The following is a 12,781-nucleotide window of genomic DNA, read 5'->3' on the forward strand; positions in this document are numbered from 1 at the left end:
TTCTAAAAATCTTTTATCTATCCCGTCTTTGAAGTTTATCAACACAATGAGGTCCGCCATTTTCTCTGTCTGCGCTCCGTCTCTTTGGAATAATATTCCGGTCCACTTGCGGGAAGAATCAACTCTTCACCATTTTAAGACGAAATTAAAAACATTTCTTTTTCTTGATGCTTTTGAGACCTAAATGTCCTTTTCAGAGATACATAGTTTTATTCTACCTTTTGACATTTCTCCTTTTGATTTTTCCCCCTATATGTTCTTTCTTTTTACTTGATAATTGTAGTTCTACCCTATTTCCCTTTTTGTTTTTAAATTGTGTTTAATAACTGTTATTGTTTTAAATTATGTATTGTTATCTCATACATGTTTTTAAGACAGTGTACACCGCCTAGAAGGCTGATTGGGCGGTATATGAAATTTTAAATAAACTTGAAGGGACTGTCACAGACTTCCTTCTCTGGTTGCTGCACTGACAAAATCATAGATGGGGGGGGGGGGGTCTATGTTTTCTTTCCCCTTAAGAAATTATTTTGCTCCCTAAAATCTCTTGGCACAATCGGCCTTTCGTTAATTCAAGTGTGACAATGAGTTCAATATCTTTCAAAAAAGAAAGCCTACAATATCTATTTAGCTGCACTTTAATGCAAGAAGCACTGTAAACTGCTTTCAAGGTCTTCTTGTGGAGCTTCCCTTGCGAAATGCAGGATAAAAAGCAGCGCGCGACTCTCAGGCGGGAAACGTGGCCGCGCCTTCTACGCTCCCCAGCGTGGGATGACGTCAGGACCCGGAAGCGACTTCCTTCCTGGGCTCGGCCGAGTCGGGCTCCGGAGTTCTCGCGCCGAGGGCGGAATGTTGGCTACGGAGGCGGCGCAGCATGGCTCGCGCTGGGGAACGGCCGCTCGCTCGTGCCTCTGGAGCGTGCAGCTGACGCCGGCTGCCTTCCTGACCGCAGTCGGCTCGCTGGGGCTGTCCGCGCCTTCCCTGCTGCAGAGCCCGGGGACCGAGGAGGGCGAGGGCGAGGGCTGCGGCTACTGCCTGGAGCCCGTGGCCGCTCTTACAAGCCTGCAGGGTGAGGAGCGGATGGGGGGAGGGATTCTGGGTTCAGGAACCGAGTAGATGACGGCAGCTAAAGACCCCAATGGTCCACATTATACATTCACTAGTGTGGTGCTAGAATAGATGTGTAGACTTAACAGATCACAAAAGGTAATGGAAACTTACTGTGTGAGCTGCCTGTCTTTTTTTCTTTCTTGCTTTCTGTCTCTCTGGCCCCCCTTTCTGTCTGTCTGTCTGTCTTTCTGTTTGTCTCCCTCCATGGCCCCCTGTCTGTCTTTCTTGCTTTCTGTCTCTCTGGCCCCCCTTTCTATCTGTCATTCTGTTTGTCTCTCTCCATGGCCCCCTTTCTGTCTGTCTTTCTTTCTCTCTCCTTGGCCGCTGGCTGTCTGTCTCTCTGGCCCCCCTTTCTGTCTGTCTGTCTTTCTTGCTTTCTGTCTCTCCTTGGCCGCTGGCTGGCTGTCTCTCTGGCCCCCCTTTCTGTCTGTCATTCTTTTTGTCTCTCTCCATGGCCCCCTGTCTGTCTTTCTTGCTTTCTGTCTCTCCTTGGCCGCTGGCTGGCTGTCTCTCTGGCCCCCCTTTCTGTCTGTCATTCTTTCTGTTTGTCTGTCTTTCTTGCTTTCTATCTCTCTCCCTGCCCGCTGTCTTTCTGTGTGCATCTAAGAACATAAGCATTGCCTCTGTCGGGTCAGACCAGGGGTCCATCGTGCCCAGCAGTCCGCTCCTGCCGCGGCCCCCCAGGTCCATGACCTGTAAGTGATCCTTTACCTAAATCTTTTATTCCCTAATCATTTTCCCTGATTGCTCCAATTTTCTCTGATTGTACCATTTTCTCTGGCACCTAGTTTCTCTGATTGTACCATTGTAACATTTTGCTGATTGTCCAGTCCTTCTTCATTGTAAACCGCCTCGAACTACTATGGCTTTGGCGGTATATAAGAAATAAATTATTATTATTATTAATTTCCTGTATAGTAACCCTCTATCTATACCCTTCAATCCCCTTCTCCTTCAGGAAGTCATCCAATCCCTTTTTGAAGCCCAATATTGTACTCTGCCCTATCACCTCCTCTGGGAGCGCATTCCAGGTGTCCACCACCCTCTGAGTAAAGTAGAACTTCCTAGCATTTGTTCTGAATCTGTCTCTTTTCAATTTTTCTGAATGCCCTCTTGATTTTGTTGTCCCTGCTAGTCTAAAGAATCTGTCCCTTTCCACCTTCTCTATGCCTTTCATGATTTTATAAGTTACTATCATGACCTCTCTAAGTCTCCGCTTTTCCAGGGAAAAGAGCCCCAGCTTCTCTAGGATGGCAGACCAGAAAGATTTAACCAGATGACATTTCCAAAATGCATGAGATAAAGTATTAGAATCTTTTTCATATTTGATACAAATAGGAGAATTAATAATCCTGCATGAAATGCTTGTACTTGTGAAAAATATGCCCTATGCAAAACTCTATATGTACATTCTCTCCAAATATATCCTGTAATAATTTTAGGCAAACGATGAATAGCTTGACTGAAATCTTGAAGTGATAATTGAATTCCCAATTCATTACGCCATTTTTGTATAATAATCTCATATGTTCTATTTGGAATCAAGCTCCACCACAATTTATGTAATAAAGATACTGAAATAGGAATATCATTACATTGATTAAAAAAGTTTAAAATCCTTTCATGTACACCCAATGAAAAACCCCCTCTTATGATTTGATTCACATAATGTTGCATATATCCATACAATGACCCTGGACCACTTCCAACAATTAAGGAAAATTCTGGAAATCTACGTAATCTCCCAGACTCATCCAAAAGCTGAGCAATAAATTTAACCCCTTTATTTGCCCAATTTTTTGAAAGTAATATTAGTCATACCCGAAGAAAAATCACTATTTCCTTGAATAGGCAAAAAATCTGTAACAAATTGATTAAATTCCTATAATTTCAATAATTTATTCCATATCAATCCTAAAGGAATCAAAATAGAATTACCTTTTAAATAATCTGGCAATCTTGAACTTGGTACTTGAATCATAAATAATAAATGTCCCTCCTCTCCTCCAGAGTATATAAATTTAGGTCTTCCAGTCTCTTCTTATACTTCTTTTGGCTCAAACACCTTACTGTTTTTGTTGCCTTCGTAACCTAGTGCTTATTGAGGATCTGAAGTGCTTCTTAGGGTCTAGTGGAGGACTCATAGCTGATATGCCTAGTAGTTAGTTCAGTGGCCTGCAAACCAAGGGAATTGGGTTCAGTTCTCACTACAGCACCTTGTGACTGGGCAAGTCACTTAACCCTCCATTGCTTTGATTGTAATCACAGAAAGGCAGAATATCAAATCCCATCCCCTTCATTATCTAGACACCTACAAGAATGAGGATGTGTCTTAAGTAGCTGGAATCCTTGTATACGTTAAAAGACAATTCTTTGTGATATCTGCTCTGTGGAGATGCTGGAGAGAAATAATGCATGTCAGTGGTAGCTCATGGATTCTTCCTTGCAAAATACCCTTGTCCACCTTCTCCAGAGGCTTGTTGCTGGCACTGCTTCCAGCACAGCTCATCTGGTTTTCTCCATGCAAATCGTGAAGAAGTTCTGGCATCATGCAGGCTGGAAATAAGCTGGTTTTTTTAAAATTTTTATTTATTCATTTTTGCATTCTTACAACAAGTGAATTATACATATTATAATCAATTATTACATGACATTCGTAATTACAAACAAATCATCTTATCATAAGTAATAAATCCCTCCCCCTTTTTCATTTCCTATTTCCATATAATATACATTCCCCATCCCACCCCTATATATCTACTACCAATGTGCTATGAAGTCTGATCATTAGAATAACTAGTCAATGGTTCCCAAATTTTCTTGAAATTATGAAGATTCCCTTGTTGTAACGCTAACACCTTTTCTATTTTATATATATAACAGACAGAGTTCCACCAAAATGTATAATTTAATTTGGTATAATCCTTCCAATTTTGAGTAATTTGTTGCATGGCGACCCCTGTCAATATTAATAATAATTTGTTATCATTTGCAGAAATTGGACTCTGAGTTCTCATTGCTGTACCAAATAATATAGTATCATATGAGAGTCCTACATGATTTTCTAATAATTTATTAATTTAATAATAAGCTGTTTTAGTATAGTAGCAAACATGTAGGAAAGATGAATGGGCTTAATTAACTGCAGAAACCCCTTAGTGATGAGGGAGGCTTACAGGGGGGAACAAGTGAAGAAGGTTGACTCAACGGAAGTGGAGGAAGAAAGTGTTTTGGGCAAAGAGAGTGGGAAGAGGGAGCTCTGTAGTCTGCTAGTGAGACAAACATAGGGGAAACCATTGCTTACCCTGGACCAGTAGCATGGAATATTGCTAAAATTGGGGTTTCTGCCAGGTACTGTGTCTTGGATTGGCCACTGTTGGAAACAGGAGACTTGGATAGATGGACCATTGATCTGATTTTAGTATGGCTGTTTTTATGGAAGAGGCATTCTTTGTTAATGTGCTTTGAGAATGCCCGAGCAGCCAGGCTGTTTGTCCATGGTACCAGCAATGGCATTGTCCTAGCTCACATATTGAAAAGTTTGGGGGGGAGGGAGAGTTTTGACCAAAGGGCCCCCACCCTTGAAAAATAATGAATAATACTAAATGTTTAACTATATCTTTCAGAGAATATGCAACATGAACACCAGGGAATAGGGGAGGAGCCGTAGCTTAACTGATACCATATGAATCTCACAGTTCTGCAGCAAGAAGAAATTGCTGTTATCTCATAAGATCTCAGCTTGTCCTGGTAAAGAGGTATTGGGAAGATTGAGGGTTGATCTGAGACACATTGGGGTGAGACCTAAAGTTTGGATTTGTACGAGGATAAAATAATGTAATGCATGTTAATTGCAAAAATAGTGTGTTCTGTTCCGCCCATCATGTCTGTAAAATGGACAAATGGCAGGCCCAAGCCTCGTCAGACTGTTAATGATCTTATAACGTCTTAACAAGGGGTAACAATGAGGAATAAGCAGGGAAGATTTTCTTCTTGATCCTTTAGTTATCACAGAGTAAAGGCAATATAGATCCTTGAGCAAATCGTTCATGCCTTCTCTCTTAATTTACCCATTTGCATCAGGTTCCGAGCATATGTTTTGTTGTTGGGTTTTGGTGTTTAATTAGGCACTCAACATCAGAAAACTTTAAATGTCCAACTATTTAGTGTTTGTTCTAGATATAAAGGAAAATTAGGCCCCGTACGAACACATGCCAGAACAATTGCATATAGTAATAGTGCCAGAAAGCCTTTTTCCTGTAGTGTTTCTCCTTCAGTTTTGTCCTGCATTTGTGGCTTTCATCCCAGGTAGGAGTGTTTGCCAGCTTAAGAAATAACATGGGTACAGAATAAAAACCTTCAAAGGGGGCAGCTGTTTTAGTCTAGAGCAGGGTTGTCCGTCAGTCCTCGAGGGCCGTAATCCAGTCAAGTTTTCAGGATTTCTCCAATGAATTTGCATGAGGTTTATTAGCACGCACTGCTTCTATTGTATGCATATTCATTGGAGAAATCCAGAAAACCTGACCTGGTGAGGGTCAATGTTGGACATCCATGAACTAGAGCAAGGGGTTCGGAGCCCTGTCCTTGGGACACACCTAGCCAGTCAGGGTTTCAGGATACCCACCATGAATATGCAGGAGATAATTTTGCAGGGAGTACCCACATTATAAGCAAATCTGTCTCCTGCGTATTCATGATGGGTATCCTGAAAACCTGACTGGCTAAGAGTGTCCTGAAGACTAGGTTGAGAACCACTGCTCTAGCGTAACAAAATCACCATAGGCAGGTGGACCCTTATAAAATAACCAGTTTATTGATGCATAAGCCTCACTTCTGATGAAGAAGATTCTGGTCCTTGAAACTCAATTGATTATAAGGTGCCACCTACCTCTAGTGGAACAGAGCGCCATAGGATCTTGATTGAATGAAAGATACTGCATGTCTTAATTAGGATTGGCCTAGTACAAGCACTTATAAAAACACTTTAATTCGAGATACTGCCGTGTAGAAATATGGACCAGATGTTGGTGCTCTGTACTTTTGAAGGTTCTGATGGACTAGACCACATATGCCAGGGGTAACAAGGGCACTGATCTCAATAATAATGGTAACATTATTTTCTCTTTGCAAATGTCTCAATGCCATGTATACATCCTCTTTGTTAACATTTGTCTTTCAGTTTACAGGTTGGTCACCTATATATTTTTCCATGAAGATCTGACTTCTTTGATTTGCAGCTGCATGATAATTTGGTATTTTGGAGGTGGCTTTGAGGAAAATGTTGGCACCGTGAAGCAGCTCCTATTCACCTTCATATTTGCAGTCTCCTCTGGCGTACTTTACCTCACCTTCTACGCTATGCCATTTGGATATGGAGGGAAGGAACCCGCTCAGGGATACACCACCGTGGCCTTTGCCATGGTCAGCGCTGCCACCACCCGCTCTAGAATGCGGCGGATAATGCTCATGGGGTTCATGATTCCAACCGTGCTGATGCCGTGGCTTTTTCTCTTTGTGACATTTTTTATCCCTCGCATGTCTCCTGTTAGCAATCTCTGTGGAGTCCTAGTGGGAATAATGTGTATCCTTTTTGTAATTTTTAAAAAGGTGAACAATTTAAACATTGATGATCTAACATTAATATTATGTCAATTAGACTGTCAGAAAAAGTTATGTATAAAACTTCCGACATTGCAAAATATAGTGGTTTATCTATTATTCAACAAAAACGTCGGATCATTAAGAACAGCCATACTGGGACAGAATAAAGGTCCGTTTAGCCCAGTATCCCAATCGGGGTAAGCGATGTTGTTGCGGTGCTTGGGGGGGATGTAGGATCACGGGGGAGGGGGGCGACACAAGCAGGGGGGAGGATGCCAGTTCGCAGGGGGGGATGCTGGATCGCGGGGGGGGGGGTATGGAGCATCGTTGGTGGCCTCAAGGGGGAGGGGATGGAGCAGCTCCGGAAGCCTCGGGGGGGGGGGGAGGAGGAGGTGGAACGAATCAAAGCGAGTTTCCCTTACTTCCTATGGGGAAGCTCGCTTTGATATACGAGCAATTTGGTTTATGAGCATACTTCTGGAACTAATTATGCTCGTAAACCAAGGTTCCACTGTACTATTTTTTTCTCATAGATTGTAAGCTGTTCAGAGTAGAAATGTTTAGACAGTGGGATGTAAGTCTGAGCCTAATGGCCTTTTATTTCAAGTTACCACCAACTTCTTGTGTTACGGGAAATTGCTGTTTAATTGTACATTAATAATTATTGTACAACCTTTCATGACTATTTGCAGAGAGATCATCTTTCCATGACACGAAGTATATTTGGCAGTGTTTTGTATAACTCTAAATTACAGGTGTACTATTATTGGATGTTGTAATTGCCCTGAAGCTCTTTTGTTTCTTAACTTGCTGCTGTCCCCAGATGGCCTAGGTGGCTGTTTCTTCCTTGATCCTCCAGAGGCCTTCATATCAAAACTGGACCAAAAGTTCCCTTTCAGTTTGCTGAAGAGGATACCAGGCATGAAATATGTGCCAGGATCATTGGCAGAAAGAAGAGCCTCTCAGACCAGGAAGTAAGTCCGAATTCAGATAAGAGTACAGATAATCTGTGGATCACAGAATATAACCTTGTGAATGAGAAATCACTAGTGACATTCTGCTCTGCATCTGATTTCTCCCGATGTGTGCATTTGATTCTTCTCTCCCTCCCTCCCTCCAAGAGATGACATAACATGATTGAATAGGTTTACAGAGATTTTGAACTCGCATGTATTCTGTGTTGATTATTCACTCAAATCATCCAAGGGTCGTATTTCCAAGTTCATCATGACTAAGTATTGGAGGGGCATAGGTCCAGCCAAAGTCTTTACTAACAATTGAATGAAAAAGGTGGATCCCATCACAAGAAAACACTTCTAGTTTGTGAATTGGTATCTAGACATGTTTTAATTTCAAATGCTGTATGTAAACTTGTTTTCTCTTTGGCATTATTTTAGGTGCTTATTTTTAAAATATTTTCCCTGCATGGTCATTTAGCACCTTGCTTGCTAGTTTTGATACTGCCCTTTTACAGGTGCTTTGTAATTCACTGTAACACAGTAAATGACATCCAAAAAAAAAACCCCTCATGGTCCCTTCAGTCTGTCCAACAAGGCAACCAGAGCCCTACCCAACACTCCATGTAGGCTCTGGTTACCCATGTTTATATGCGGGTTGTGAAGTCACGACAATATGAACCAAATAGGCAGACAAACATGATTTTAAAAGCGGCGTTCTCAAAAGATACTTAACCTAGGAAAAAAATTCTGGAAGAAAATGACTGTCATAGCAGCTGAGTTATATTAATATTGTAGTTAAAAAAAAACCAACTTCTATTGTGCGCGAGAGACTGGGAGTAGGATCCCTGAGGAAGGCAACTATTAAATACCTCTTTTTGGTGGGCTACGGTCCTGATGATTCAAAATTATGAATGCAAAGCTAATTCTCTCACTAATAAAAACTTTAAAACTAATAAAATATGGTCACCAATAACAAATGTTTCTTCTCAGGTCTGAATTTTGGATACATTTCAACTGGTTTATACATTGGTACAATATTTAACTAATGTTTTTCATATTGTTAGATTACTTATACCTTAATATCTTGGGTCTCCATAGGAATTGCTTCATATTTATATCAGATTAGTTTACATGGATCCTCATTTATCCTTTATGCATTTGTCTTTAATATGTATGTATTATCTGTACTGTAAAATTTCCTTTTGTTATGTTTATTTAATTAATGTTATATTTCCTATCTTAAAATTCCAATAAAAAAATTTTAAAAAGGGAAAAAAAAAATTCTCACAAAAAAAGGGAAAAAGCCAAACGGAGATCCATGAATGCATGACTGCAGTTTATGGTGAGTCTGCCTCATCATCTACAAAGTAAAATTTTGGAGCAAGCAGTTTAAGTGGGGGTAGAGAGTCCATTGAAGATGACTGGGCAGCCTGTGGAAGCAACTTCTACAGAAATATGCAAGAAAGTCGAGGATTTTATTTTGTCAGACAGATGAATTAAATTTTCAGAATAGCTGAAAAAATGGGTATCTCAGCAGGTACAGTTTGGAAAATAATTCATGAAAAGTTGGGCATGTCCAAGGTTAGTGCAAGATGGATTCGAAGAATGCTGACGTCATGTCAGAAGACCATGAGGCTCCATGGAGATGCTCCATGAAGACAAATGAATTTTTTTTTCATCATTTGGTGACTGGAGATGAGACTTGGGTCTATAGCAGAGATCCTGAGTCCAAAATGGAGTCAATGCAGTGAAAGCACAAGTCATCCCCCACCCCAAAAAAGTTCAAGACAGAAAAATCTGCAACCAAGTCAGAGCAACTGTCTTCTGGGACGATGAAGGATTTTTGCTTCTGGAGTTCGTGCCACACAAGACAACCATAACCAGGTAGAGTTACGCCAACACAATGCTCGCTTTGCGGGAGTTAATCAAGGAGAAAAGACAAGGAAAACTCACAGCAGGCATGCTGCTTCTTTACGACAATGTACCAATGCCCATATCATAAGAATCGCAGGCTGCCTTTCAAGAATGTGAGTTTCAGCAGCCGAACCATCCACCTACAGTCCTGGCCTGGCTCCCTTGGATTATTTCCTGTTCCGAGTTTTGAAGAAATCTCTTCATGGTCAGCAGTTTACAAGTAATAAAAATGTCAAGGAAGCTGTGATGTCTTGGTTTGAAGGTCAAACAGAAGAATTCTTTTCAAAGGGGTTAAAGTCATTGCAGGAAAAGTGGAAGAAGTGTACGGAGCTACTGAGGGACTATATTGAAAAATTAGAAATTTTTGAAAACTTTTCTTTCCTGCTGAGGTAGATAAATTATTAGCATTTTAGTGGCATTTTATTTGGTGCCTGAAATCTGATACAGCATTAATAAAGAGATCGACAATAATATTTGAGCAGAAGCAACAGCATGTAGTAAAGACATATAGTTTCCCACTCCTTGACAGCATATATTTTTAAACAGATGAGGGAAATGGTCTGAATAAGTGACTCCCTCCAGTATAAAGCTGGATTGCTGACTAAATATAACAGGGGCGAAGGGGATGATTTAGGTTTAAGTAGTGTCAAGAACCTAAGGTGCAGGTAGGAGCCTGTCTCTCAACAAACTACACCAGAGCTTCCACAGGTCTTAGTTACCCATCGCTAGTCATTATTAGGATGTCCACAATGAACGAATATGCATGAAATGAATTTGTACATACTGGCTCTTAGATATTTGTTAAATCCAGCTGGCTGTGCAGTCACCCAGACAAGTGTGGGAAGTCCTGTGCTTTATTGTATGTGGTTGATGTTTTGGTCAAGCAAATTGATTCTCTTTATTTGGGCTTCCAGCTTAATCAGAACTGTTCTCTATCAGCGCTATTGTACCTTCATTCACAGTTCCCTAAGGATTTTTCACCCATCCTCCACTCCCATGTAGGCCAGCCTTGTAGTGACAGTAATCGAGCGCAACTCACATGTGTACAAAGTCTAATCAATAGGAGGTACTATTGAGTCATGGCTGAAACGTGCTTTCTGTGGTAGATGTAGACACTGCCTGGGAATCTAAGGTTGATCTTCATGCTTGCCCATGGTTTCTTATCTTTGAACATTTTATTTCATTGCAAATTAAGAAATGTTGATATACTCTATTATTATTTCTTTTTAGGATAAATCCACCTCCAGGCTCGTATCCCACCCAACAATATTACTATCCTCAGCCAAGCTTTCCGGCCTCTAATACAACACTGGCTCCAGAACCTACATCATGGCACAACTATTCACCAGGCCACAGCCAAGGACACTCTTTCTTACCAGCAAACACAGTGGGCCTTGGAACATCTCCTGGACAAAATCACGTGACTGCTAGCCCTCAATCCGAGGGACATTACAGCCAATCAGAATCTTATCCATCTCAGACTGCATTCCCGTCAGCACCCTCTGGAACGATGCATCCAGAGGCCAAAGCACAGCACACTATGGGGTCCCACTTGTCTGAAGTGGTTACTGTACCAGCAAAGAGCTTGGACTGACTAGTGAGATCCTTTTAAAGCAGAGAGAATATTTTTTGTTACTTACTCAGGGTGTACATGCTCACCTTCCTGACATAAGCAGTGCTTAGACCCAGGATGATTGTTTTGTAATAAGGTGGTGGTTCCTTTTCAGGATAGCAACCATGGAGGAAGAGACCATTCAGATATTTCTCTGAAATAGTACAAGTGGTAGAAACATAGAAACATAGAAGATGACGGCAGAAAAGGGCTACAGCCCATCAACTGTCTATGCCCTAATGACCCAATTTCCTTATCTTGACCCTCGTAGGGATCCCACATGGGTATCCCATTTATTCTTAAAGTCTGGCACGCTGTCTGCCTCGATCACCTGCACTGGAAGCTTGTTCCAATGATCAACCACTCTCTCTGTGAAGAAATACTTTCTGGTGTCGCCATGAAATTTTCCGCCCCTGAGTTTGAGCGGGTGCCCTCTTGTGGCCGAGGGTCCCTTGAGAAAGAAAATATCATCTTCCACTTCGACACGTCCCGTGAGGTACTTAAATGTTTCGATCATGTCTCCCCTCTCCCTACGTTCCTCAAGAGTGTAGAGCTGCAATTTGTTCAGTCTCTCTTCGTACGAGAGACCCTTGAGCCCCGAGATCATCCTGGTGGCCGTCCGTTGAACCGATTCAATTCTGCGCACATCTTTACTGTAATGTGGCCTCCAGAATTGCACACAGTACTCCAGATGAGGTCTCACCATGGCCCTGTACAATGGCATTATGACTTCAGGCTTTCGCTGACGAAACTTCTATTGATACAACCCAATATCTGCCTTGCCTTATATGAAGCCTTCTCCACTTGATTGGCAGTTTTCATGTCTGCACTGATGATTACTCCTAAATCTCGTTCTGCTGAAGTCCTAGTTAAAGTTTCTCCGTTCAAGAAGTACGTCCTGCATGGATTTCCGCTTCCGAGGTGCATGACCTTACATTTCTTAGCATTGAAGCCTAGCTGCCAGGTTGAGGACCAACTTTCCAATGTAAGCAGGTCCTGCGCCATATAATTCTGTAAACTGCATTCACTTACTATATTACATAGTTTGGCATCATCGGCGAATAGTGTTATTTTACCTTGAAGCCCTTGAGTCAGATCCCCTATGAATATGTTGAAAAGGAGTGGACCCAGGACCGAGCCCTGCGGCACTCCACTGGTCACCTCCGATGTTTTAGAGAGGGTACCATTAACCACCACCCTCTGAAGTCTGCCATTCAGCCAATCATTGACCCATGCAGTTAGTGTCTCTCCTAACCCCATCGATTCCATCTTGCTTAGCAGCCTGCGGTGTGGGACACTGTCAAAAGCTTTACTGAAGTCCAGGTACAAGACGTCCAAAGATGAGAGGAATTGTTAGTAGGTAGGGCAGTATCAGTTTTTACTAGCCTTAAGAAAGAACACAAGTGACTACTCTTATTTTCCCAAAAAGATCTTCTTTGGCTACAGAATCTTTGTAGCTACTGAGCTCACCATATGGCTCTAGCTATTATCCCTGTTTCTGGGTTCTATAGATTCACAGTCCCTTAAGCATAATGATTTAGCGTGTACCAGTAATCAATACCACTCATACAGTAGCTAGTAAATA

At 41.6% G+C, this 12,781-nt stretch overlaps 1 protein-coding gene across 3 annotated transcripts; it reads left to right on the forward strand.

The window, feature by feature from the left end:
• Positions 1 to 763: 763 nt before the first annotated feature.
• On the forward strand, positions 764 to 11,487 carry RHBDD2 (rhomboid domain containing 2). Of its 3 annotated transcripts, none has more exons than XM_033922967.1 (4): positions 764 to 1,069; positions 6,297 to 6,691; positions 7,535 to 7,685; positions 10,815 to 11,487. In XM_033922967.1, exons 2-4 carry the CDS (start codon positions 6,352 to 6,354, stop codon positions 11,176 to 11,178), a joined length of 855 nt encoding a protein of 284 aa, XP_033778858.1. In that variant the 5' UTR covers positions 764 to 1,069; positions 6,297 to 6,351; the 3' UTR covers positions 11,179 to 11,487. The 3 variants fall into 3 exon arrangements, with proteins under 3 accessions (XP_033778858.1, XP_033778856.1, XP_033778857.1); XM_033922965.1 differs by lacking the exon at positions 764 to 1,069 and adding an exon at positions 1,076 to 1,206 and having other exon boundaries at positions 6,290 to 6,691; XM_033922966.1 differs by lacking the exon at positions 764 to 1,069 and adding an exon at positions 4,310 to 4,868 and having other exon boundaries at positions 6,290 to 6,691.
• The last annotated feature ends 1,294 nt before the right edge of the window (positions 11,488 to 12,781 follow it).

This window comes from Geotrypetes seraphini, chromosome 15 (genome assembly GCF_902459505.1).
Source record: "Geotrypetes seraphini chromosome 15, aGeoSer1.1, whole genome shotgun sequence".
NCBI classification, from domain to species: Eukaryota; Metazoa; Chordata; class Amphibia; order Gymnophiona; family Dermophiidae; genus Geotrypetes; species Geotrypetes seraphini.

What these genes read in the sequence shown, in the direction of transcription:
- RHBDD2 (XM_033922967.1), top strand. Translation starts at nt 6,352, where the DNA reads ATGATAATTTGGTATTTTGGAGGTGGCTTTGAGGAAAATGTTGGCACC. An exon ending in AGTCCTAGTGGGAATAATGT is followed by an intron (nt 6,692 to 7,534) that starts GTATCCTTTTTG and finishes TGCTGTCCCCAG; the next exon opens with ATGGCCTAGGTGGCTGTTTC. An exon ending in AGAGCCTCTCAGACCAGGAA is followed by an intron (nt 7,686 to 10,814) that starts GTAAGTCCGAAT and finishes ATTTCTTTTTAG; the next exon opens with GATAAATCCACCTCCAGGCT.